The sequence below is a fragment of the Otolemur garnettii genome, unplaced genomic scaffold, assembly GCF_000181295.1.
Source record: "Otolemur garnettii isolate 467f Iridium unplaced genomic scaffold, OtoGar3 scaffold00004, whole genome shotgun sequence".
Taxonomy (NCBI): Eukaryota; Metazoa; Chordata; class Mammalia; order Primates; family Galagidae; genus Otolemur; species Otolemur garnettii.
This window is the reverse complement of record NW_003852399.1, coordinates 40,038,122-40,064,511: the sequence shown is the minus strand read 5'-3', so window position 1 is coordinate 40,064,511 and position 26,390 is coordinate 40,038,122. Positions and strand designations below refer to the sequence as shown.

The 26,390-nt window shown below is 37.0% G+C and overlaps 1 protein-coding gene across 15 annotated transcripts in view; it reads left to right on the top strand.

The window, feature by feature from the left end:
- Positions 1–26,390, top strand: part of RALYL (RALY RNA binding protein like) — a 698,583-nt gene that overhangs the window by 587,488 nt on the left and 84,705 nt on the right. For all 15 annotated transcript variants that reach the window (XM_023517681.1, XM_023517659.1, XM_012810159.1 and 12 more), the window contains one exon: positions 22,739–22,786. In XM_023517681.1, coding sequence (XP_023373449.1) covers positions 22,739–22,786 — 48 coding nt within the window. The remainder of the gene's footprint in view (positions 1–22,738; positions 22,787–26,390) is intronic.

Here is a 26,390-nt window from a genome sequence, read left to right as displayed (position 1 = left end):
TACCTTCTAAACTTTTGGTTTGAAATAATTCCCACTATTTAAATATTTTTAAAAGGAAAGTCTTGTGAGAAGTCCTGTAAAATCTATGGAGGATTTATGACCACCTTATATCACACAATTCTAAATAAGCCAAAGTAACTTATAGACATCAAATAGCTACACATAATAAAATGAATTATTATGTAGGCTTGGCGCCAGTAGCTCAATAGTTAGGGTGCCAGCCACATGTACCGCAGCTGGTGGGTTTGAACCCAGCGTGGACCTGCTAAACAACCAATGACAACAACAAAAAATAACTGGGTATTGTGACGTGTGCCTGTCATCCCAGCTACTTGGGAGGCTGAGGTAAGAGAATCCACTTAAGCCCAAGAGTTTGAGGTTGCTGTGAGCTGTAACGCCATAGCATTCTACCAAAGGGTGACATAGTGAGACTCTGTCTCAAAAAAAAAAAAAAAGAATATGTTAACTTGGCCCCTCTAGATCTCATCCATGAGAAGAGATGATCTTAAGTGATGCTTAAGTGATGTTATGGAATCAAATTTAAAACAAAGCTTTGAGAAGTTGAGAGGTGTATTAACTCATGCAGCTACCAGTGTTTTCTTAGTGCTACAGCCACTGTTTTCAAGGAAAGATAATCATACAGTCTGATGATAAAATATGTTTTTTTAAATGTACATGTGAATAAAACAGAAATGATGGTTAAAATTATTTACTCTCATATATAGAAATGCTACCCAGAGAATGTTGTTGATTCATTTTAAAATAAGATTATTCCAATACTCTTTTAAAATCAGTCCTGAACTTGTTTTTGTATAGGTTTCATAATAGTATTTAACATCGGATACTTGCTTTTCCATTCTTGTGATACTTTACTAAGGAAAATATTCTTCAACTCCATCTAGGTTAACACAAAAGATGTAAAGTTACCATCTCTTTTTACAGATGAATAATATTCCATGGTATACACATGCCACAGTTTATTAGTCCATTCATGTACAGATGGGCACTGAGGTTAATTCCACATGTGGGCAATTGTGAACTGAGCTGCAATAAACATTCTAGTGCATGTGTCCTTATGGGAAAATAATTTCTTTTTCATCTGGGTAGATACCTAGTAATAGGATTGTGGGGTCAAATATAAAGTCTACTTTTAGCACTGCATGTCCACATGAAATAAAAACAAATAAATTCAAATAGGGAAGAGGGGAGAAGAGATAAGGGAGAGGGGAGCAATTGGTAAGCTCTCACCCAATGGGCACAATATAAGGGTACACAGTGCACCCACTGGGTGAAGGGCCCTACTACAACTTGGACTTTGCCTGACAAATGCAAGTAATATAACCTAATCATTGGTGGCCTCATATTAATCTGAAATTTTAAAAAAAAATCACTCCTGAAAACACTCACTCACTAGAAATAAGAATGCAAAATAAATTCTTTTGATTTTATTCATTCGACTACCTTCATTTCATCTCAAAGAAAAGTAATTAAGGTTACTTGAAGAGAATACATTTCTTTTTTTAACTCCATAAAATATACTGAAAGTGAATTTCCACTTGAATCATGTATGATTATGTGAATAATTTCCTGGCAGTGTAAACAGCATTCAACTAAGATGGTTCAAAGTATTGATTATCCTTCACTTTGTCTTGTTCAATGAATCCTTGCTGATTCTCACACAGATTAAATAAACATCATCATTCCTTTAATACCAGAAAGCTGAGATCCAGAAGCTTGATGAAATCTTCATAAGGACAAGCAGAGTATTGGTAGTCATTTTGGAATGGAGCCCAGTCTAGGGCTTTTGCTTAAAAATCTGGCCATTTCATGTGTCCTAACACTTCATGCTGTCTTTTGAGTTTCCTGTGCACTTGAATCATCACAAATTTCTAAATAATAACTATAATTATTCAGGAAAATAATTATGTACATAAAGAGTTCTTTATTGCTTTTAAAGGCATTGGAATGCCAGATTTGCATTATGAAAGTGCTAGCAAAACTTTTAAAGCCTCACTTCCCAATGACATTCTGTTCATTCAGCCAGGAATGACTAATCTTTATTTCATCAATCTTAAATTGTGACCTTTTCAACACTTTTAATGACATTTTCAAAGTACAGAAATACTTTTTGAATCAAAGGGATTTTCTCCTGAACTCTGTGGAATAAATCAGTTATCACAGTATAATCGATAGCTGCCAACTCTCCGGACATGCCAGGATTCACTTACACTTTAAGGGCTTATCAGTTAAAAAGAAAATACATTAAGTGGCTATATTTTAGCTTGCCAGCTAAGGTAGATATTAAAATGAAAAGTCAAGCCTTAAATGTTTCATGTTCTTAGAAACCTTATTATTTCCTTGGTAAAAATTTTACTAAATCACATTCAAAATGTACCATTAGAAGCTGCAGGACACATTCTGCTTCAAAATAAAATAATGTGACTGTGGTTTGACGCAAAGGTAGGCAACCCTTAACTACAGTTTCCCTCAGCTTCACTAAAAAGCATATAAAAGATGAGACATTTTTGATGAGACATTTCTTCCAGATATTGGCTACATTATCACATCATGCAGGTGGCATTTCAAGGAAGTATAGGTGATAGCCCAATTGGATACTAAAAATCTTGAAAGTCTTTTAAAAAGTAAAGCTCTCTAGAGAAGTTATTTCAAAGATAGGTTCTATAAATCACACATCTTTGATTATCCACATTAATCTCAGTAGGCCTATGGCAGGCTAAGTACTCCAAATTCCCATGTAAGGCTAGAAAGGCAGAGATTAGGGGGATGCCCAATAAATCAAAGTATCCATTTCTAATTTTTTTAAGTTGCCAGGTTTGGTCTTGAAGCTCTTCAGAAAGGACTTGATAGCTTTGCTGCCCTTTGTGCAAGGAACAGCTGCCTGATTTTATTAAGTGTATCAATTCATCATTTGAAGGGCAATGTGTATGTGCAAAATATTATGTGATAACAATGTCAGCTGCTATTCTAAACTAGCCTACTAGGCAGAGATAGTTTCCAATTACCATGATTAAATATTGAGCTTTCCTACCACGTTTCAACTATCACAGCACCAAATAAATATCACTGCTAAAGAACTTAGTAAAATATTTAGACATTTATCTTTGACAATGTCATATGAAGGGTGGTACCAAAATTATTGAGACTTAAATATCGAATGTTTGAAAAGTTCTGCAATTCATGTTATTTCTGAGAGCACTGTTAGCTGCCTAAACAGTTAAACCTCCAAATTATAAAATTACAAACTAAAAACAAGAAATGGATGTTACGATGCAATTTCATTCAAACTGAGACTTCATTTTCAGAATCTTTACTGCTATTGTTAAGTATCAGTTCAGTTATATTTAGATAGTATTGTTCACTACAAAATTTTGTTTAGGTTCAGTTAGTAGCTGCCAAGCAAGAAGCAAAGATTCTGGTGGATTCTGGTGATTCTGATAGTGGATTCAGTAAAACAAATGCCGATCAGTGAGCTGGGTTTGACCATTTTACCAAGACATAAATACAGAAAGAGTAAGGACTGTACTTTTACTATAAAAGTATCTTTTATAGCGTTTTGATACTGCTATGACATCTAAGTATACAATTTTGTACAAAATTACCACACTGTGATGGACTGGAAATTGTTAAAATAAAAAATAAGAACCTAATTCTTACACCACAGTAAGTTGGGTGAAGGTTTGCCTTCAAGAAGGTTATAATCTAATGAAGAGGATAAGACAAATAAGCTGGTGTCTATAATACAATGCGTTGCTTGGGAACTCCAATCTGCTGACGGAGATAAAAATAACTCCCCCTTTTCCCCTTACCCTGCAGATGCAAGTCTCCTTCCAGTGTCTAGCCACGTGCAGCAGCACCAACTAGCCTCCTGGGCCACAAAGGTGCCCGGGCTGCAGCTGCCCTGCCCAGGTCCCGCTCTGCAGGGGAAGCTCAGCTTGCCTGTGGTGGGTGGGGCGCCCCGGGAGTGTGCTGTGGCTCAGACCTACTCTACAGAGTCCTTTTAGTTCTGCCTATGTTGGTTCCCTCATCTGCCCAGATTATTAGTTCACAAATCTCTCCTTTGTACCCGTTAGTAAAGGCCTGTCACCTGATCCGCCAAACCGATCCCTGACAGTGCCAAAAGCGTGTGGTCCCAAGTTGCCTGTGCAGTGCTCAAGCAGGTTACTGTCCCTCCAGGACCCTTCAGTAGAGCGGGACCCTTCAGTAGAGGGGGACCCTTGCTCTACTGAAGCAGCCCGAGCGCAGCCCCACGGTGAGCTGGAAGGCAGGGGGCCCAGACTGTGAGCGCCCCTCGTTCTGCGGCAGGTCTGTAAGAGGAAAGGCATGGAAGCCTTGGTGTGGTGGGCGCACCAGCAGAAGGGAAGCGGCTGTTCCTGAGACTTCAGCGCTGTCAACCCGTGGGGCCCTGTCCCAGCTCACTGCGGAGCTGTCATGGCTGCCTCAGCAGCTGGGCGGGACAGGGGAGGAAGAGGGGAACAGTCTGACCATGAGAGCTGGCACGCTGGTCCCCTTTGTGCCAAGGGTTCCCCCAGCCTGCTGCACCCTGCCCTCTTGAAGAAAGCCCACCCTGAATGTCCAAGCGCTGGGATCACACAGTTCCCACAAGACCCCCGTGGCCACCAAGGTCTGGGTAGATGTTAGGAAATATTTGTGTGGGGACCAGTGACAAGGAAACCAAAGGGCTGAAACCCCATGGGGAGAACAGAGCCTGACAAAGGGCAGAAATCCTTATGGTACCAGCCTCACTCCCTCGGCTTGTTACGTGGTGTGGGGGAGCCATCCTCAGGGGGCTGCAGCCTGGGGCTCCGTTCTGGGCAAGTGGCAGCAACTGCCGGGCTCAGTGGCTCACGCCTCTCATCCCAGCACTCTGGGAGGCCGAGGCACCCTGGATTGCTTGAGCTCACAAGTTCCAGACCAGCCTGAGCCGGAGTGAGACCCGGTCTTTCTAAAAATAGCCGGGCGTTGAGGCGGGCACCTGCAGTCTCAGCTGCTTGAGAGGCTGAGGCAAGAGAATCACTTGAGCCCAAGAGTTTGAGGTTGTTATGAGCTATGACACCGCAGCACTCTATCAAAGGCAACAAAGTAAAAATCTGTCTCAAGAAAAAAAAAAGTAGCAGCAGCTTTGGAGCTCGTGAAGTTAGAAACCCTCCCCAACAGTTGGGGAGCGTGCAGCCCGCCAGAGGTGTGAGGGGAGACGCAGCAAGTCCCCACCTGTCTTTTCCATGGTGTTCCAACTTCCTTGTGGGTTGACCTCAGCCAAAATCTTGCTGCTGCTGCTGCTGCTTCTTGCTCCACAACTTCTTCCTCTGGAACAGGGGTCCTCAAACTTTAAACAGGGGACCAGTTTACTATCCCTCAGACTGCTGGAGGGCCGGACTACGGGCCGGACCCGTCCGCTGCTAAGCAGGACAGGCAGCGGTGGCAAAAACACCTGGTGGCCGGATAAATGTCCTAGGCAGCCTGCTTGTAGCCCATGGGCAGTAATTCGAGGACACCTGCTCTGGAATCTCCAGGAGGTTCTGGCACTTTCCCCTCAGAATTACACCTAGGCTATGTTTTTTCATCTGAGACTTTTCCTTCCTTCTGAGAAGATGTGGCGATTCGTGTCCCAGCCTGCCATCCTGCCTCCCCTCTGATGCCTCTTGCTTTCCTCCTCATGCTGTTTTTCTCCCTCTCCTTCCTCTTTTCCTTTTCTTTTCTGTCTCTTTCCCTCTCTCTTCCTTTTCTCTCCTTCTCCTACTTCCTCCCTTCACCACATCCACTCCTACTTCTTCTTTCTCTTTTTTCTTGATTTTGAAAATTGGGTGTCTTCAAAAAGAAACTCCTTTTGCTTTGTGATAGATCTCACCATTAGAATGAAAATTAATACACAAATGGGGCAATGCCTGTGGCTCAAAGAGTCGGGCTCTGGCCCCATGTACCAGAGGTGGTAGGTTCAAACCTGGCCCGGGCCAAAAAACCTGCAGAAAAAATAAAAAAATTAATACACAATTGTTAAATATTTGCTGGGTGCCAGATAGCATGTTATTTCCTAAGACCCTGATCTGTCCTCTTGCTTTACATTTGAGAAAAAAAAAATTTACTACTATCTTAATGGCATATGAAAAAATTGGGATAACCCAAAATGCCATTATTTTTCAATATTAGACCAGGATGAGACTTCTCTTTATTTTAGAACTAGCAGTTTACTCTCTATGAGAAAATTTGTCACCAGATACTGACATTAGACAATCCCACTAAATTGTTAGGACTCTGCTTCACCACACTTTAATGAATTTCATCTGTCAGCAAACCCTGTGTGGTCTCTCTCTCTCACACACACACACAATACACACATATACACACTCACTCACAAGGCTTCCTGGCAGATTTTTGGTGTCTTGCTCTGAAATATGATCAACTAGCAAAAAACCACCAGACATCTGAGGAAATATTCTAATATGAAAGAGAAACTCCAGAGAAAATCAGAATTCCACAGAAATAGAGACAATATAGGGAGCATAAAATTAAACTAAACTAAGAAAAAGAAAAAAATTAAGTCCATAATTAATAGCTCTAGAAATAAGAAAATACAAGGGCTGCCTGGAAAGTCTCCAGCCACTGTTAATACTGTTTTTTTCATTCTACATGGTTGGATACTTTCTGGACAATCCTCATATATTGCATCTGTATTTAAAAATATTATTAAAAATATAGAGAGAGAACAGAAAGAAAAATTTTTAGCAAATAAAAGTATTATAGCAGAAATAAAAATTCCATCAAAGTTTGAAATATGAATTTAAAAGACCAAAAAGATAAGGAGATGGAAAATAGTAAAGACTTAAAAATAATTGGAGCCTCCCTCCAGGAGGTCAATACCAAGCTAACAGTGGTTTCACAAACAGAAAACTGAAAAAGACAACATTATCAAATAAGTAATGTAAGAAAATATTCTAAAGTTGAACGAAATGAGTTTTCAAATAGAAAAGTGCTCCACACCGTAAATGAAAGATGCCCCAACTAAGACAGTTTAAAATAGGTAAGAAGGCCTTAAATATCCAAGTAGCAGAGTTAAAGCCATATCAGGAAGAGAAACCTGCAGACAATGGAATAACACCTTCAAATTTTTGAGGAAAAATTATTTCCATCATGAGGGTCCAGACCATTAACCAAGTTGAACACACTATCAATCAAGTATGAAGATGGAAAGAGATACAGTTGGTTCTTGTTATTTTTGAAGTACGTAGAGTCTATAATGTCTCTGCAAACACTGATTAGCAAATACTGAACCGTTTCCCCTAGGGGAAATAGTAGGGCTAGATACCTCTGAGCCTCTGGTCACGACATTATTGCCAAGCAGTCAATACCTAAACTTGTTGTATGTGTGTTTGTGTTTAAAGATTCTTCATTTAATATGCATTATTGATGCATTAACATTAACTCACAGCCAGCAGCACTGTGACTCCTGCCTGAAAGGATTTCTGACAATATGTACTTTCTCTAGAAGGACCATCACAGCTTTCTTGTGCTTAGGAACACTAAGACAGCACTTTAGCACTATACGTGGGGAGAATTTTAAACAGCTAAATCACCAAGAGAAAGCACAAAAATGTAAAAACAGGGCACTGCGTGTATCATAAGGATACTTACTTACAGTATGAGAGCTGAAACAAGGAGCCAGAATGCCACCTTGTTCAACCCCAGGTGAGAACAGGTTCATCCAGTGACTCAGAATTTTTGTCACTCTATGCATGTGTCCAACTCACCAAAAGAGCCCTGTGAGTAGTGATTTGGGGGTTACAAATTTTGCAAAGTCCCAAATACTAATCCACTAATAATCAAGTGTGTTTTCAGACATCTAAGAATTCACAGACCCTTTCTAAGACATCTGAATGTTATTTCACTAAAATCATTGAATTAATCACCTTAAAAAAAAAAAAAAGGAGGAAGAAGAGGAGGGAAGCTCTAACATAAAAGAGAAGCAAGTCGCAGGGTGGCCAGAGAAGAGAGTCACCAGGATGGTAGCTTTGTAGCAGACATAGAGAAAAACAGTCCAGATTATGGCAGGACAATGGACAGCTCTAGGAAGAATGAAAAAGTGGGCATTGTAAGCGCAAGAAAAGAACAATTTGTACATGAAGAAAGTATGATCATTGCACAGTATATTGCCCAACTGTGAATGATATTTAATATGGTCATTACAGTATAAACATTGAATAATGACTTAACCAAAATGGAAAACAATTCATGAGAATGAAATGGAAGATTATGAAAATTTTCTTCAGTACAAGCAAACAGAGCAATATTCTAAGAGCTCAAAGAGAATTCTACTAATAAGATTTTTTCCTACAGACTATGTCTGTTTGCTTAGCTCAGTAATGCTCAGAGGAAAGTACCTGTAAAAAAACATTGTAGTTGATAAGAAGAAACTTATTTAGAAAATCAACTGATCAGTTAGCTCTTTAATACAAGCCTCATCCAATATCCCTCATTTGAAACCCTAAATGGAGACTTGATGGTAAAGGGGAGGGGACACTCAGTAAGTAATAGCAAGGAGAAACTTGACAAATATTCCATGAGCAAAATAAAGGAAAATTAACGTCGCAAAAATAAGAACAAAGAAAAGAAGGAAACACCACTGAGTATAATCTGTAAATAACAGGCATTTCCAAAGAGAAAAACTGTCCAGAACATGACAGAGTTACTAACAAAGAGTAAAATATCATTAATTGATTTTTAAATGAGGTTTTAAAAATTTGAAATGCGAAGCAACCCATACACATCTATACAAAGAAAGGGCCAACTTTAAGATTAAAAAATAACACTGGATTCTGTTTTCTCTGTAACGTATACTATTGTATAGACATTGAGTTTTGAGGGAAAAGATTGAGACTCAAAAATCTATGTTCAGCTCTGTCACTTTTCGTTTGTGAATGTAAGGAGAAGACATTGACAGTGTACCAGGTACCAAACTCAGAGAAAATTCTATCAAGGTGGCTACTCTCCTGGTTTTTTCTATCCCAGATACCAGCTTCTTAAGCATCAACATTTATATTTTAAATATATGTTGAACAATTACTTAGTCGTGTTCTTTAACTAGGAACTTCATGAAAGGGATAGAGTAATTCACTGAAAATGATTATGGTAGAAAATGATAGTGGTGAGGAAAAAATGACATTTATAAAATTCATCTGGTAAAACAGAGAAGAGAATATTTTTTAAAAACTTCTTATTAATAGTAATATTAAAGACACTATCTTTCCTACAAATGCAAAATTTAGGGATAATAATTGGCATATTAATCAGTGGGAAAAAATAAAACCCACAACGAGCCATGTTTATACAGGAAGGTTATAATGTCTGCAGAAAGTGAACAATTCAACACATCAAGTAAGTGTGCATTAGGGAACAACAGAGTTTAGTACATAAGGATTTGCAAAACTCTTCAAGATATTTTTTAATAATGGCAATAATAGCTATCCTTCCAATTTTAAATGGTTTTAACCTTTTTTTCTAGCATAATATTCCCTCCTCATTTATGGTACATAGCCTATTGTATTTAGGTAGTTTTCTTATTAGTATTTTACTTTGAAATATATTATAAGGAAGGCCTCAAATTTTATCAAATGCATCTCTAGCAAGTACTCATAAATACACATTTAATTTATTTTTGCATCAGGTTATGTTAATAGATTTTCGGACGTGTACCTGATGCTAATTTCCTCTTTCTGATATGTTTTCACTTACTGGGTTATTCTTGTTCTAATGAGATTAGAACTGAGTTCTTTTCTTTTTCATCTTTCTTCTTTACTAATGAAAGCATCTGCAGCTTAACTTCTCGGTCAAGTTGTCACTATGTCCTGTAGGTTTTGAGAAAAGTATTCTTTTTATTGCTTCCTAGATAATATGAAAGGGCAATTTTCATTTCTTCTTTGAGCCAGCATCAATTTGGACGAGATGGAACTGGTACTAAGGAAAACGGAGCCAAATTCAGGCCACCAGCTTTCCAAAACCTCTCTGTGACTATCTACATGTTACATTTTAACAATATAACTTGATTTTAAAAAGATCATGAAATTTCAACTTGGAAGATACCCCAGAACTGTGTAATCATTAATTCTCTTCTCTACCAAACCCCTAATAAATAGTTTTCATGCTCTTCTGGTGGCACGTGTGTGTCATATTAGGTCACACCATGCTTGGTTATGATATATTCCATTTTGATTCTGGTCTTTCCCCACCTATTAGAAGCTCAAGGTACTTGGAACTCATTATTCTATTTCTTTGTTATATTTAGCAGTAACAGTCTTCCCTGTGATTACTACCCTTTAGCACTTGTTCTGCCTTCGGGAAACAAAATCAGAAAATTCAATTTCTCCTTCACACCAAAGGCTTTCAAATATTTACACAGTTAGCCACCTTCTTTCTCAAAGCCTTTCTTCCTTAGACCAAACGTCCTTATTAATTCAACCATGTTTTATAGAGGGTCATTTTTTGAGACTTTTTGCCATCCTAATTCCCTTAGTCTGTGTGCGTTCAAAATCTTTCTAAAACTGGATTGGCGCATACACCTAAATTAAGTATTTCTAATAACATCTCAAAGTTGAAAATCCAATGGAGTTACAACCCCTCTTTTACGGACACTATATTTCATGTACTGCTGACAAAAGTTTCATTAGCTTTGTGGTATTGTATCACCTTCATGACTTCCATTGAGCTTACAACTGACATAAACACCTCAATATTTCTTCCATGAATATCTGGTAAACCATAGACACAGCAAATACTAAATATTATTTAGTATTAGTATATTTACTATTAGTAGAGAAAATATCATTAGTATTTTAGTATTAGTATTAATATTATTAGCAGAAATTTCCATAGAAGTATAACATTCAATTCACAAAATATCTACTGGATGACTAAAACATCCTTCCTTTTCAGATATCACAATCTACTAAGATAGATTCATAAATGGTCAAATATGGTATGTTTAACTAGAAGTATGTGTAAGAAACTATAAGAATAAGATCTGCACAATAATGACTGAATTTGGTAAAAACAGATGGATCCTACTCTACAGGATTTTAACATGAGTCCTCCCAGAATATTTTACTCTGAATACATCAGTGTTAACAAATTCAGATAAATTAGAGCAAGTTCAAAGAAGAAAGACGGGGCTGATCAATGAAATAGAAAAATTGGCTTGTGAAGGGAATGACTAATGGAAATAAATCGGTATTTATTAGCTAAGTGACAAGAAAAGCAAAACATTGACAAGCATGAGTCAGATGTAAGTACAAAACATCTATAATCAAAGGATATTACAGAAAATGGAATTTAGTCTAATACAGCAAACTTCATAATTGGAGAAGATGTGAGTTAGGCCTTTAAGAATGGATGCGTTTCTACTTAACACTTTTCTATTTGCAATAGAAAGAAGATACCACCTATGTTGATAAACAGAACATAACACAAAACTTTCTGCTGACCATCATCTGAGCTAATGCAAAGGATTGTACTGAGGTACAAGAATGTGTCTGCCTGAGAGCAAGAAGATTTTCTGTACCAGAGTAGTGCCAGCCAGAGAGGAGGTGCTGAGAAATGCTAAAGGATTAAAAGAGTGATTGAATTAATAGGGAAAGAATGTCGATACATTTTGGAAAGTCCTAAATGTCAGAGAATCTGTCCCCATATAGGCCATGGGGAACAATTTAAGGGTTTGTTGTTGTTGTTATTTTTTTACTTTTGGTGGGTATTTTAAAAAGTGCTTTCAAGCCCTTAGCAGCATATATGATGGGTAGAATATGTGGAGACTTAGGAGAAGGTAAACCAGGTTGGAGACAGCTTCACTCGTCTAGATGGAGTGTATGTCTACACGCCAAGCCTTCAGATAACTACATTTTTGGTTCTCCCCCTCTCACATTTACACTTCTCTTACCAAATATGTCACGCTATTTGTGAAAAAAGAAACCTTCATTTTCTCACTGCAGCTTTCTGAAAGGATTCATGAACTGAAAAGAAATATGTGTGTATTTCCCTATTCATTTCAGACCAGAAGACAGAAAACTAAATGCAGTTTTGGAATTACATGTTTAGATAGCCTTCCTGACACAACACAGCACAGAGGAGGATACCAGCACACACTATTTGGGAAGGTGATATTGCCTTCCCAAATCAGAATCCCTGCGAAGAAAGAAAAATAATTCTGATTTTTTTTCCTCCTTTCACTCTTATTTCCAAAGTTCAATCTTCATATGTCCGATTGCTGGTATATAAATTAGTTACCCTTTCGATATGTGAGACAGTAAGCTTTACTCACAGCAAGTTAAAGATCAGGACTCTTAACTGGGTTGAGTGGGTTACTTTAATCCTTTGAACTTCTGAGCCACTTTCTCTTGCTAAGATGACAGGTCCCGGTTCATGGTTGGCCAGGAACTCCATGAACCTGTCATAATCTTCCAGGTCTCTGTTCACCTTCTTTTCCTTTCCAAAAGTCCTTGGGAGTAAACTGAGTATTTTGTCAATGAAACTTTTTCTAAATAACTTATTTTACTTTTCTTGAATTTTGAATATGTGTGCATCTCTGTCCATTACAAACACACATAAAAGTAAACTTAAAAGTTTATGTGTATTCCCTAAAGTAAAAACGAACAGATTTTTGCCCACGTAGTATCTTGGCAAAGTTTAAAAATACATTCGACTTTAGATATCTGACAGCTGGAAACATGCACTAAAATTTTACAGCAAGTTAGAAACAGCATCCTGTAGGTACCTTTGAGGATACTTCTGATTTTGCCTTTACCCTGAGGAAATGTGCTCTGGAAGTGTAGCCAGTTAGCCTGCATTATTCTCTGCACTCAGAGCTTCTAGGTCTTACCCTAGGTATTCTGAAGGATAGAGAGGGAAAACATACTTCATTTGACATTTTTCTACCACCATTTTTTTGACCACCTAGAAGGACCTACCTTTTGAACATTCACTTATCAAATCCCTGCCCTCTATAAGATCCAGTTCAAATGTCATCTCTTTCAAAAAGCTGTGATTGGTTCCTGTTTCCCATTCACCACATCCTATTTCTTCAGCTTATAAACTCTCACAGCAGTTTGTATTTTTATTTTGACAGTTATCAAATTCTGCCTCAAATTATGATCATGTGTTTGTCTAATCCCTTAGACTTAGATCAAAATTCCTTAAGGCTAGAAGCCGTGTTCTTCTGATATTGTTATCCATAATTCCTTGCGTTACAGCTGACGTATAATAAGCACTCAGTAACTGATTATTCAATTTAATTTAGGAAGCCACTTACAGTCAGAAAAGGCTCTAGCAATAGTTATTATTGACAAGATGTCTGCTGAGAGACCATGACAGTATTCCCTACTTGTGCCAGGGAGGTTATTAATTAGTATTCTTAAGATTATATTTTAATGTTATGTGAGTGAAAATAAAAAGAAATACTTTGTGTATTAGTCAGCTCATATGAAATGGACTATGTATTCAAAGGGATTAGATCAGATTAATTTTATATATTTAAAACCTAATTGTGATTTCTTCTTCTGTAAATAAAAATGTTTAAATGAAATTCCAGGAAAGTTCCTTGGTCCTCATTTAATCTTCAGTAATAAAAGAAAGAGCATGAGCATATAACTCTGAGCAATTGAGCAATTCTGATGTCCAATTACTTTTTAAGGGATTCAGCAACTAGAATAAAGGTACATTGAAAATGAGAAAAATTCATAAAGATGTTCCAGATTTTAAAATAAACCATATGAAATATTTACTTGGAGTAAATATTCTAAACCATTGTTTCACTTTTTTAGAAAGTCAAGTACCTACCACAGGCCACTGGCTATGCCCACAAACCACAAAATCCTTGGCAATTTCCTGATTTGAACTCTTAACTTCCCATGGACAGTGAGTGCCCCAAACATATAATTTTTTATTGTTTTTGTTTTCAGTGGCCTAGGAAGCAGAATGTCATACAAAACAAATAAGATGAAAATTGAAAGATCTTTGTCTTAAAAGCTAAAACCATCACCCTGTAAAGGTTATTGTCTTAAAGCTAAAAGGATCACCCCATAAGGATGACAACACCACTATCTGTTTATAAGGGAATAAAAAATGGTGATGGAGGGAATCTTTCTGAACTGAAAGACAAACTTTTTCTGACAATATAATTCTAGGACATATAAAAAAGCTTGTAAACCTGGATATGACTTCTAGCAATGCTATCTTTTGAAAAACAGCCAATTTTAAATAGGGGTTCACTCAAACAAATAAGAAGAGGGGATTTTAATGAAAGAGATAGCATCTGGGCAGAGAAAAAGCAAAATAAAGGACTGCGGAGAATGGTAAGAACCCTGGGAAACCATAACTGACAGGAATCAGACTTGCCCCGGGGTGATCTTTTCATCTCTTTCATCTCCTCCTCTTCCTTGGAAATTCAGCTTGATTTTACAGCTTCTGACCTGAGCCAACTCCTGCCATGACATTCCTGCTAAAAGCCCAAACCATTAAGACAAAAGCAGTCTTGGCATGATTACCAAGATAGATCTGTTTGTGCATTTCATTTCGTTTCTAACTTTGACAGATAAAATTGAGTTCATGACGGCAGGCTGTGGAACTTGGGGATCAAACAATTCTGGATACTTAGCTATAACTGGTTTTTGTAAGTACATCTTTGCAGTCAGGATGGAACAAGAAATAAGCCAGTTGGACAATATAACTTAAGCAGCAAGTAAGAAAAATAAAAACGAATTGTCTGTTCTGGTGCACTTTTAAATTTCCAGAAGGCTTTTAAATTATCGTTATATTTCCTAAAGATACAAAACATATGCGTGAAATGATTACCACCATCTGTATTAAAAACACCTGTTTAACTGGACAGTGTCATATTTTCTTCTTGCAATTAAACTCTGCTGTCAGAGATTATAACATAAAATGAATAGTCTCAGAACTATAAAGATAAGTTAACCACCTATTCTCATTCTGAGATTATTTGGTTCTATCTGAAAATATTGAGAATTTTCATTGTATGAAAATGATTGACCCCTCCATCAATAGCTGTTTAATGCATGTAATATGAGTACCACCACACCTAGTACATAGCAAGTACTCGAATATATTTATTGGAATTAATAATTGCTCAGTGAAAATTCTAATTTGTGTAAGCTAGCTCCTTCAACTATCTCTCCTGTCGGTGGTGAACTGCTTGCTTTGCATTGAGGGGAAACTGAGGCCCAGGAATAGTCCAAGGATTTACCCTCAGCTGAATTAGTCATTTGGAAAATTGCCAGAAACTGCCAAATGCACCTTTCTAGGAAATGATGAGTTAGAGCAACTCCAGGACCTCTCTACAGCAGACAGTTGTGATGGGGAAGCTACCGCAGCCACCTCCCTGATCAGTCCACTACCATCAGCACTGAGGCCAGACCTGCTGCCAGCCAAAAGGCCTTGATGATTATTAGCATTTTTAGTGATACAGTATTTTTTATTTACATTCACTTATTTTTTTGAGACAGAGTCTCACTCTGTCAACCTGGGTAGATTGCCGTGGCATCATCATAGCTCACAGCAACCTCAAACTCTTGGATTCAAGCAATATCCCTTGCTTCAGCCTCTCAAGTAGCTGAACCACAGACATCTGCCACAATGCCCAGGTTATTTTTCAATTTTTTTAGTGATACAGTTTCACTCTTGCTCAAGCTCATGTTGAACTCCTGAGCTCAAGTGATCCTCCCTGTTCGACCTCCCAAAGTGCTAGCATTACAGGCATGAGCCACTGCACCTGACTCATTTTAAGCATTTTTAAAGTGGTGGTAATTATTGAGCACGTTATGTGCCAGGCTGCGATCTGGGGACACCAGACTACAAACTATACTATAAGAAGATAGTAACCAAACAGCATGGTATTGGTACAGAAATACAGACAAAGACCAATGGGAGAGAACAGAGAACTAAGATATAAAACCATCCACATATGGCCAGCTGATCTTCGACAAAGGAGATGACGATATATGCCAGGGAAAAGAAGCCCAATTCCATAATGGTGTTGGTAAAATTGGATAGCCACATGCAGAAGAATGAAGCAAGACTCCTACCTCTTGCCACTCACAAAAATTAAGTCAAGATGGTTAAAAGACTTCAGTGTAAGGCATTAAACCATAAGAATTCTAGAAACAAGTGTAGGGAAAACTTTTCTAGATATTGGTCTAGGATTTATGACTAAGACCCCAATGGCAAGTATAGCCACAACAAAAATAAATAAATGGGACTTGATTATATTAAAAATCTTATGCACAGCTAAGGAAATAATCAACAAAGCAAATAGATGACCTACAGAATGGAAGAAATTTTCTCAAACCACGTATCTGATAAAAACCTAATATCCAGAATCTAAAAAAATTCAAATCTGCAAGAAAAAAAAAATGACCCCATTAAAAGGTGGGCAAAGGACACAGTTTTCAAAAGGAGATAAACAAATGGCCAACAAACATAAGAAAAAAATGTTCAACATCACTAATCATCAGAGAAATGCAAATTAAAAGCACAATGAGTTATCACCTTACTCTTGTTAGAATCACTTTTCTGTGCAGAAGCAGTGGGAAAGGACTCTTACACACTGCTGGTGGGACTATTATAGTATAATGCCCTGTGGAAAACAGTATGGAGATTTCCCAAAGAACTGAACACAGACTTCTCATTTAATCCAGCAATCCCACTACTGTCTAGCTGTCCAAAAGAAAAGAAGATGTTTTATTAAAAAGATACCTGCATTTGAATCTATATTGCAGCACAACTAGCAATTGCAAAGATGCAGAGTTGACCCAAGGGTCCATTAACTCATGACTAGTTTCGTGAATTGTGGTATGAGTATACCATGGATTACTACTCTGACATCAAAAGGGTTATTTATCCTGAAAAAATGCCCTTCTCAGCAATTTGGAAGGAATTAGACACCATTATCTTAAGCCAAGTATCTCAAGAATGGAAAAATAAACACCACACATGCTCTCTATTGTATTGGGACTAGGCGATAGGCACGCACGTGCAGAGAGGGAAGTGAAAGTCATTGGCAGTCAAGCAGGGGAGGGGCAAAAACCCACCTAACAGGTACAATGAACACTATTTCAGTGATGGGCACATTTATGTCCCTTTAACAGAAACACTTATACTCCCATAATATTTTGAAATTAAAAAAAAGTTATTGAGGTTTGTTTTATGACCTATCATGTAGACTTTCAGAAAGAATGCTCCATTGGCACTTGAGCAGAATACATATTCCACTGTGATTTAGTGGATGTGTTCTACAGGTGTTTGTTAGATGTAAGTGGTTTATAGTGTTATTTTAATCTACGCTTTCCTTGGTGATCTGCTTACTTTTCCTGTCCATTATTGAAAATGGGGTATTGAAGTCTAACAATTATTGTCGAATATTCTACTTCAGCCTTCACATATTTTAGTACTCTATTGTTTGCATATATTTCTTAAACGTTTACCTCTTCCTGACGGATGTACCCTTTTATCATTTTAAAATATCCCTCTTTATCTCTAGAAAGAAGTAGTTGATACAGTCTGACTCCCAAGCCCATGCTCTTATCCTCACATCGACTGCCCTATTTCTGAAGATATGTCCTTCGTCTTCCTCCAGCTCCTGTACCGGCACTCATTTGACTCACCCAGGTGTTCTGTGTTGACTGGGTCTTTCTGCCCTGGGTCTTGATTAAGACCAGCTGAAATTTTATTCTGTACTCTGGAGATATATTAGGCCCTTCCATGATGCCAGTAGATTCCTAGAAGTTCCCATTCTCCATCATCTTGGCTCTGGGGCCTGCTTGTCCCCACATGCCCTGGTTCATCACGGTTGCCGAGATTTGAATGTGCCTCCTGCAGTCAACGTGTGGTAACTTAAATCTTCAATGCAAGGGTGTAAACAGGTGGGACCTTTACAAAGTGGTGATTAGAATGTGAGGCCTCTGCCCTCATGAATTCTGCTGTATCTCAGGACTGAGTGTGTGAGTGAGTTGCAAAAGGAGTTGCTTCCTGGTAAAAGGCAAGCTCAGCCCCACCTTGCATTCTCTGTTGCACGCTGTCTCGCCACATCAGGAAGCAGGAGGAAGGCCTTCATCAGATGCAGTGACCTCTCAGTCTCAAACTTTCCACTCTCCAGAACCATGAGCCAAATAAACTTCCATTCATTGTCAAAAAAACAAAATTGCTCAGCATGATTTTATTACTATTATTGTTATGATTGCTAGAAACTACCAGGAAATCAAAATAGGTAACAAAGATCTGTGGGTGCTTGGCCTATAAAGAATGTAAAAGGGGAAGTGGGACATATATAAATACAAAGATGAATTTATACATTTTAAGATGTTCTCATCATTTTGATCATACACCTTAAGACTGCTTCTTTTTTTTTTTGGCTGGGGCTGGGTTTGAACCCACCACCTCTGGCATATGGGGCTGGCGCCCTACTCCTTTGAGCCACAGGTGCCACCCAAGACTGCTCTTTTTAATACCTCAGGAAAAATAGAATTATATGCACTAAGATGTTAATATTATTAAGATTATTTAAGTTAACAAATGTCTGAAGAAGTATGGCACAATGGGAAAAAATGGCAGACTTTGGACTCAGCTAAACCTATATTTCAATCTCAGCTCTATAAAAACTGATAAAAAAATTCTCTAAATGACTGCAATGTGATAAAAACTGCTTTGAAAAGTGATTCATTGTACGATCCCATTTCGCAGATGAGGTTCAGAAGGATTAGACAGATGATTCAATGTCAAATCTGGTAGGTGATAAGCTGGGGTCTGTGCTCAGAGCTGCTTTGTGTTGAGTTTTATCTCCTATCCACAACTGACTTAACTATTTTACTTTTTCCTCCTCTTCTCTTGACCTCAGAGTTCTAAACTCCACAGAAACAACCCTCAGTCTCTCTCTCTACTGCCTCCTAACCATCTCACGGTTTTGTTGCCTTTTTATCCTCAGTGTTCTCACGTGTCTCAGAGAGCTTCTTTTCTCAGCAAGCATTGTCCATTAGTTCATATCTGGTTGTTCCACAAGTGTTTCTTGATTATGTCACAAACATGTAAATGCTATCATATTAAAAATTAATCTCCAGATTTTCCTCTAGAACATCTTCCTCCTAGCTCGACAATCTCCCAAGTCTCTTAAGCCAAAACAGTGATAAGTTCTCATGAGTCTACCTCTAGAACACATCTTTCATCTGTCCATACCTCTCCATCTTTTAAATGGAGTAAAGCCTAAGACATTGTTAATTTTTATCTGCGTGACAGCAGTAGCCTGGGACTGACCTTTTTATTTTATTAAATCTATCAGTCTTTTCTGACTTGTGCCTTTGTGATTATTATTCCCTGCCTGTCACTTTTCTTCCCCAGCTCCTTCTTGGTAGGACTTTCTTGTTTTGCAAGCCTTCAGTTATACATCTTCTCATCAGAAAGTCTAGTCCTCTTTGAACTAGTTTTCTTCCCTCTTTGAAATAGTTTTCTTCCCTCTCTTTTTTTTCTACCTCATTTGTTGCCAAAATTATTTGTTTGCTTGTTAGCTTACTTTCTGTCTATAGCACTGTCCAAGAAAGATTACGCTGGGAAAATTTAACAGGCAAAGAAGACTTCATTCAAGCGATAGGGGAATAGAGATTGAAGTCAACTTCGCTAAACAAAAGGTGAGAGAGTCATTGGGAGATACCTTACATGGTCATTGGGAAATACCTTCCTTGAAGATTACATTTCAAAGGGATAGCTCCCAGGTTCCTAAGGAAGACATTCCCAGGTTACAGAGATTGGCTAGAGCCTGGGAGAAGAGTTACATCTCAATGAATCAAGAAAGAATATAATAGGAAGTTTTCTAATGTAAATGTTCTACAAAAAAAAAAGAAGCAGGTGACTGTAGTCGAGAATAAACCTGTCTCAAGTTTAGTCAAGATGAAGAGTAACTTAGGGCCATCTTGGACTATAAGATTCATGCAAAAAAAGAAACCCTTTTTCTTCTAACCTAAGTGCCCAGAGAGTCCCTGGCATACATGATCTTAATCAAATTTTGATGAATGAACATGTGAATGACAGTGCTATACTGTAACACTAACCTGTATTATCTTGGACATAGTGCATCTCCAGACCTCAGTGTCTTGTAAATTTGAGAGAATAATACACGTGTTATAGGTTGTTAGGATGAAATAAGATTATGCACATAAAAACTCCAAGAGTAGGGCTTTAGTAACTACTCTATTTCCCTCCTCACACACCATGTTTTATAAATGAAGCTATACAAAGTTCTTAAGATGACATACTATTTTCAATTACTCTTTTGCTTTGATTGTTGAAAACTTCATGTGTGTGTAACCCAACCCTGAATGCTGTTAAACATACATTTGTGTGTTCTACCAACATATTATTAGAAATAACTAAGCGTAGGATACAATGATGGATACCCATGGTAAGGCAGCATCACCTTAAACTTGAAACTTCCCAGTAAAAGTGTTTGGCAGGTGTCACGATACTCACTGATATCTGCAGTAGTAAGTGAATCACAATAAAAGAAGCATATTGATTGTGGCATTAGGAAGATTTTGAGGTGATGTTTGTGCCTTGGGGTTTGGTGGTAGGTGATGTTTATACCTTGGGGTTTGGTGATAGCCAATAGTCTTTTGTAAAACCCCCTCAACTCAGTGCCACAACTGTGTCTATACTAGCAATATAAATGAAAGCATAAACCATTACTAGTTTAACAATCTGTGACAAACATGGCTATTTTTATCCTTACTTTTTAAGCAATGGTTTCATTGTCCTCTTGTTTTGCATAAATGGATACAGCATTGCTTCGCCCACACAATGCTCAGTCTTCCACCCAGACTCCTGCATGGAGTACGTTCCCTCTTTACATTTCAGTACTTGAACCTAAACACCTAGTGTTTCCTTAGACAGTACTGGAGGCAACACATGCCCTCATGGGTTAGGTGTGCTCTCTCCGGCTTTTGTCCCCTGCAAGTAGTGAATTTGGGAGATATAAATATTTATTCCTAAAACCAGAATAACAACCCCTTCTTCATAAAGTTCTTTTAGTTTTCCTAACATAGGAATAGTTACAAAGTAAGGTCTGTTAAATTTATTTGAAAGTATTAAGATATTACTCCATAGTACGGTGGTTTCTCCAAAAAGCTAAACATAGAATTATCTTATGATCTAGAAATTCCACTTCTAAGTATAGACCCAAAGGAGATGAAAGCAGGGACTCAGACACTTTCACACAAATATTCATAGCAGCATTATTCACGATAGCCAAAATGTAGACCTAGCCCTGATGTCTATCAATAGATTAACAGATTGAAAAGTAGTATGTGGATGTGAGATATACATATGAATACATACACACACATACACATACATCAGACTCCAGGGAATATTACTGAGCCCTAAAAAGGAATAAAATTCTAATTTGTGCTACAATATCAATGAACAGTGTAAACTTTATACTAAGTGAAATAAGCTAGACAGAGCAAATATTATATGATTATATGACTTGGATTTGTATTAATGATCATACCATTTGTGAAGTACATGAAATAGCCAAATTCTTAGAGACAAAAAGTAAAACAGAGATTGATTACCAAAACTGAGGAGAGGAAGGACTACAAAGCCACAGCTTAATGAGTACAAAATTTCTGTTGGAATGATGGATAAGTTCTCACAATGAATAGTGGTGATGTTTTTGAAACTTTGGGAATGTACTTAATGCCACTGAGTTGTACAATTACAATGATATTATATATATTTTACCACAATAAAAAATAAATTAATAAATCAACTCCCCTGAAGTACCCTTAACTCTATTCATCATAAGACTAAGATTTCTTTCACATTGAGTAGGGTTGCAAGGTGATGCAAAAACAGCTTAGATGTGGGTTCAGCTCTGTAACTTACTGGGGTTATAAATTTGAACGAACTACTTAGGTCTTTGGCACTTTAGTTTCTTCTTGTTACATTATCCTACAGTTGTTTTGATGACAAAAATTGGAATGCATATGAGTACATCAGCAAGTAGATGGAGGCAACTTCTATTATATATTCCTTTAGAGAATTCAGTCATACTGATCTTATCATTGAAATGCATTTGTTAATTTTAATTTAAATACCCTAAAATATTAAATTACTGTTAGTAAGATTCAGCCAAGGTAGGGTTTTCTTTTATTTAACTTTTCTCTAAAGTACTTAATTCTAAGTTCTTAGAATTAAAAAAATGCAAAATTCCTGAGGAGACCATATTTCTATAATGCATAGTTCATAAAACCTTTCCATTTATCTAGTTTCAATACCTTTTGTTCATTGTTTACCCTCATTGTGCATTCCTTAGGAAGAAGTGAGAACTATATTAGAAAGAGATAAGTAAATCATATCCTACCCTAGAGGGGAAAAAGAGGCTTCATTCACATTTAGTTACAAGTGTTAAAAAATATTTATTTTGCTATCTGTTCTCATCCTTTATTCTATTACCACAAACCACTATCAGTCCCTAATTGTCAAACATGTAATAATAATTTTATATCATATTATACCAAATTGGACATTATATTAGAAAGCCTTGGGGGGGGGGACATAATGATGTTGAAAAATAAATATTTAAAAATAACAGAAATTTCTTGCTATAACATCATAAATTAGTACCAAAGTTAATGTGATTAAAATAAGCACCAACTAATTTTTTTCTTTCCCTCCTCAGTGGCTATGTCTTTGACTATGATTACTACAGAGATGATTTCTACAATCGGTATGTACATTTTTCATTCATCTTTTTCCAGGACTTAAATTATCTTTTGATTATTTTGTGCATTTTCTTCATGAGTGTTCTTGATTGAGGTGTTTAATATTTGTATGGTTGAAAATAAAAGATAGTCCTAAGTCCCAATAAAATATAATATAGACATATTTTCCTAATTTCATTATACTCACTGAAGTACAGTGCATTTTGAAGTTATAAGACTTTAGAGGTGCTTAAGCCTAAAATTTAGTTTCTAATATTTGAATAATATTCTAAAAATTTGCTGAGCTAATATCGTTTTCCAAGTCTGTTGTTGACTTAGAATCCTTCAAGACTGAGAGTTTTGTGAACTCATAAAATGACTCCAACCTTTTAAACTAAATCATTTTCATGATACATTGAGAAGGTTGTATTAGTTAGATTCAGTGAAATCTACAGACCATTCCTATGATAGCACAAGGCCATAAAGAGACCATGTAAGATGAAACCATGCAAAGTATTGTTAGCATTCAATGGAAGAAAATAATCTTGACCTATGATACTTAAAAATGTTTATCAAAATATTAAAAACTGCTGTTTTCTTCTCTGTAAATATTATACATGGTACATAGGAAACTAAAGCTAACAATTATTTAGCACACTATAATTTAAAACAACAAAATATTGAAAGTGAATTGATTTATTTTTGAAAAGCTTATCAAATGTAGTTGGAACAGTGCATGCCTTCCCATTGTATAACATAGAATGTGGGACAACTATTTGTTTTCTGCCTTGACCTGTTCTATAGTTGAATAAGCTTCGATATTTTATCGATGTTATGAACTGTCTCTAAGAGTGTTTTCAATGTGTATTTCATTTGCCAGTGTGACTTCCCCTCTCTATCTCCATCCCTTTCATCATAGCACGTCCCCTTTTCTCATTTATGGCAGTAAGTTTGCCTTTACTAAGTTCCCCTGGCTCCATATCTACAGTCTTTTGAATGGAAGAGTGCCCACATTCCTGTGGTCAACCATTTCTTCTGTAATTCCATTTACATCCTATTTAATTTCACAAACAGGGTTATACTCTCCAATTCTTTGCTGTACTCTCATCATTGTTGACTAACTCCCTTTTTTGTTCATCTGTTAAAATGTCACATGGGTGAATCACTGAGATACAGGAGGCATTACAACTGCCCGGTTGCTGTCTTCTATGAACTGAATAAGCTATAAGCTGATCATCGACAGCCTTTCAAAGCAGTGCTGTGATTAGTGCCCATTGTGATCATGATGCACATTTATTATTTACATAGTCATTCATGGAAAAGCTTGCAGCAAAGTTTGGACTTGATGAAGTTACAGTTTAGATGTTGTAGTAACTGAAATTTGATTGTATTGTTGGAGAACTGCTGTTATTTAACTAAACATTGGTAACTGAAATGTATACATATCAAAGACATGCAAAGCAAGGACAAATGATGGGTAGATGCTGGACTAAGCGACAAGGAGGTAAATCTCATTTAAGCCTTCAATTCTAAGTACTATTCACACAGGAAAAAACCTGAGGTGCTTCTACAAATGCAAAGTTTTCAACAGACATTTTAAAGAAGGAAGAAACTCTATGAAAGGGTCTTGTTCTTTCTGCTGCAGGCTCAAATGGCTAGAAGGATAGGATGTTTCTTCCTACCTGGGGCCCTTTCTCTGTGTTTTTCCATCTCCTCAGACCTCCCTCCACCACCTGGTTCACTTCATTTAAGTCCTTCAGATCTCTGCATGATCATCACTCTCAGATTAAATTAAGTTCCTGTTCCCTAAAAACTGTTCCTTCACAACCCTTCTAATTTGTATAGCTGTATTTCTTTCTGCAGTGGCACTATTTGATTCACGTCTGCCTGCCTTTCTCCATAAGGGAAGTAATGACATTCAATTTTGCTTCTCTTTGTATCGTTAGGGACTCTCAGTAAACCCCACATGTAGTGAATACTCAGTTTTTGTTATTAATTCATCTCCTTAAATTTGACACAGTCATTTTCCCAAGGTCACCCAGCTAATTAATGACAGAACTACAACCCTAACCTAGGCATCCAATTAGATGCCATAACCATGTGGATATGCAAAACGGGGAGAGAACAATATCCATCTATGATGCTAAATGACACACAGACTTCCCTACATGGGAATCAGACCCACAACTGTACCCTCCTTAGCAGTTATGTTCACACTATCAAGCAATTTATTTCACTAGTTATCCTTTTATGACAAAAAAAGATTAAGAATGATTTTGTCAAATCATTTTAGAATTTCTATAAAATAGATTTTATTATAAATATCAAGTACTTATAATAACGTGTTCCGAATGTGACATGAATATCCAGCAGCATTAAAATAATCCCATTTACTAGTAAGATAATATTTGGACAGTTTTTATACTATTTGAAAATTTCAGTTTCTGACACTTAAAGACATTTTCCATAATAGCTTTTTTCCATAATACTATGAATAAGGTTTTCAATTAATATACATTTTCTTGTAGTCTGTCACTATAAAACCATTTTAACATCGCTTAACTGTTTTGTATCATGTGACTTCCTTACACATTTAAGGAATTTCTACCTAAACTGGAGTTTTGCCCTGAAAGCAGGAGACTCAAAGTAACTAGCCTTATAACTTCAGACAAGTAAGGTTTTTAGTTTTGTCATCTTTAAAAAAATTCATTTTACTAAGAAAGACGGAAACTTTACCTCATTCATGTTTACATGGATGGAGCTAGAACATATTCTTCTTAGCAAAGTATCTCAAGAATGGAAGAAAAAGTATCCAATGTACTCAGCCCTACTATGAAACCAATTTATAGCTTTCATATGAAAGCTATAACCCAATTCTAGCCCAAGAATATGGGGAAAAGGGAAAGGGAGGGGAGGGGCGGGGAGAGGATGGATGGAGGGAGGGTGATTGGTGGGATCACACCTATGGTGCATCTTACAAGGGTACATGTGAAACTTACTAAATGTAGACTATAAATGTCTTAACACAGTAACTAAGAAAATGCCATGAAGGCTATGTTAACCAGTTTGATGAAAATATTTCAAATTGTATATAAAACCAGCACACTGTACCCCATGATAGCATTAATGTACACAGCTATATAGATCTAATAAAAATTTTAAAAAATTAAAAAATTCATTTTACTCCTTAGAAATAAATGGTAGCCCAGTAAAATCATTAGATAGATTGATCAATCAATCTTACTTGCCAAAGAACAAGGACCTTAAACAGTCAAATAATTATAGAGGCAATATCTTTCAGATGACTTTCCACAACACACAAAAAGCTAACTGTGAACAATTTTCAAAACCATTTGTTTTATACACAATCTGTTTGGCATATAAGTGTGCAATAGATCAGTGTGGTTGTATTGCTAACAAACTGTCTGAGCAATCTGTGCTCTCATTAGTTTGTTTCCCTTTTTTTGCATTTGGCTAAGAAAAACAGAAGCATCTGCCACTCGTGGATATACTCAAGAATTCTCTGTAAACACAGAATGCCATAAAAGAAAAACAGAATGGAGACGCTGGGCAAGATAAATAGCTCACAGAATCACTGCTCACAATTCCATTCACAGTGATTTCTCATAT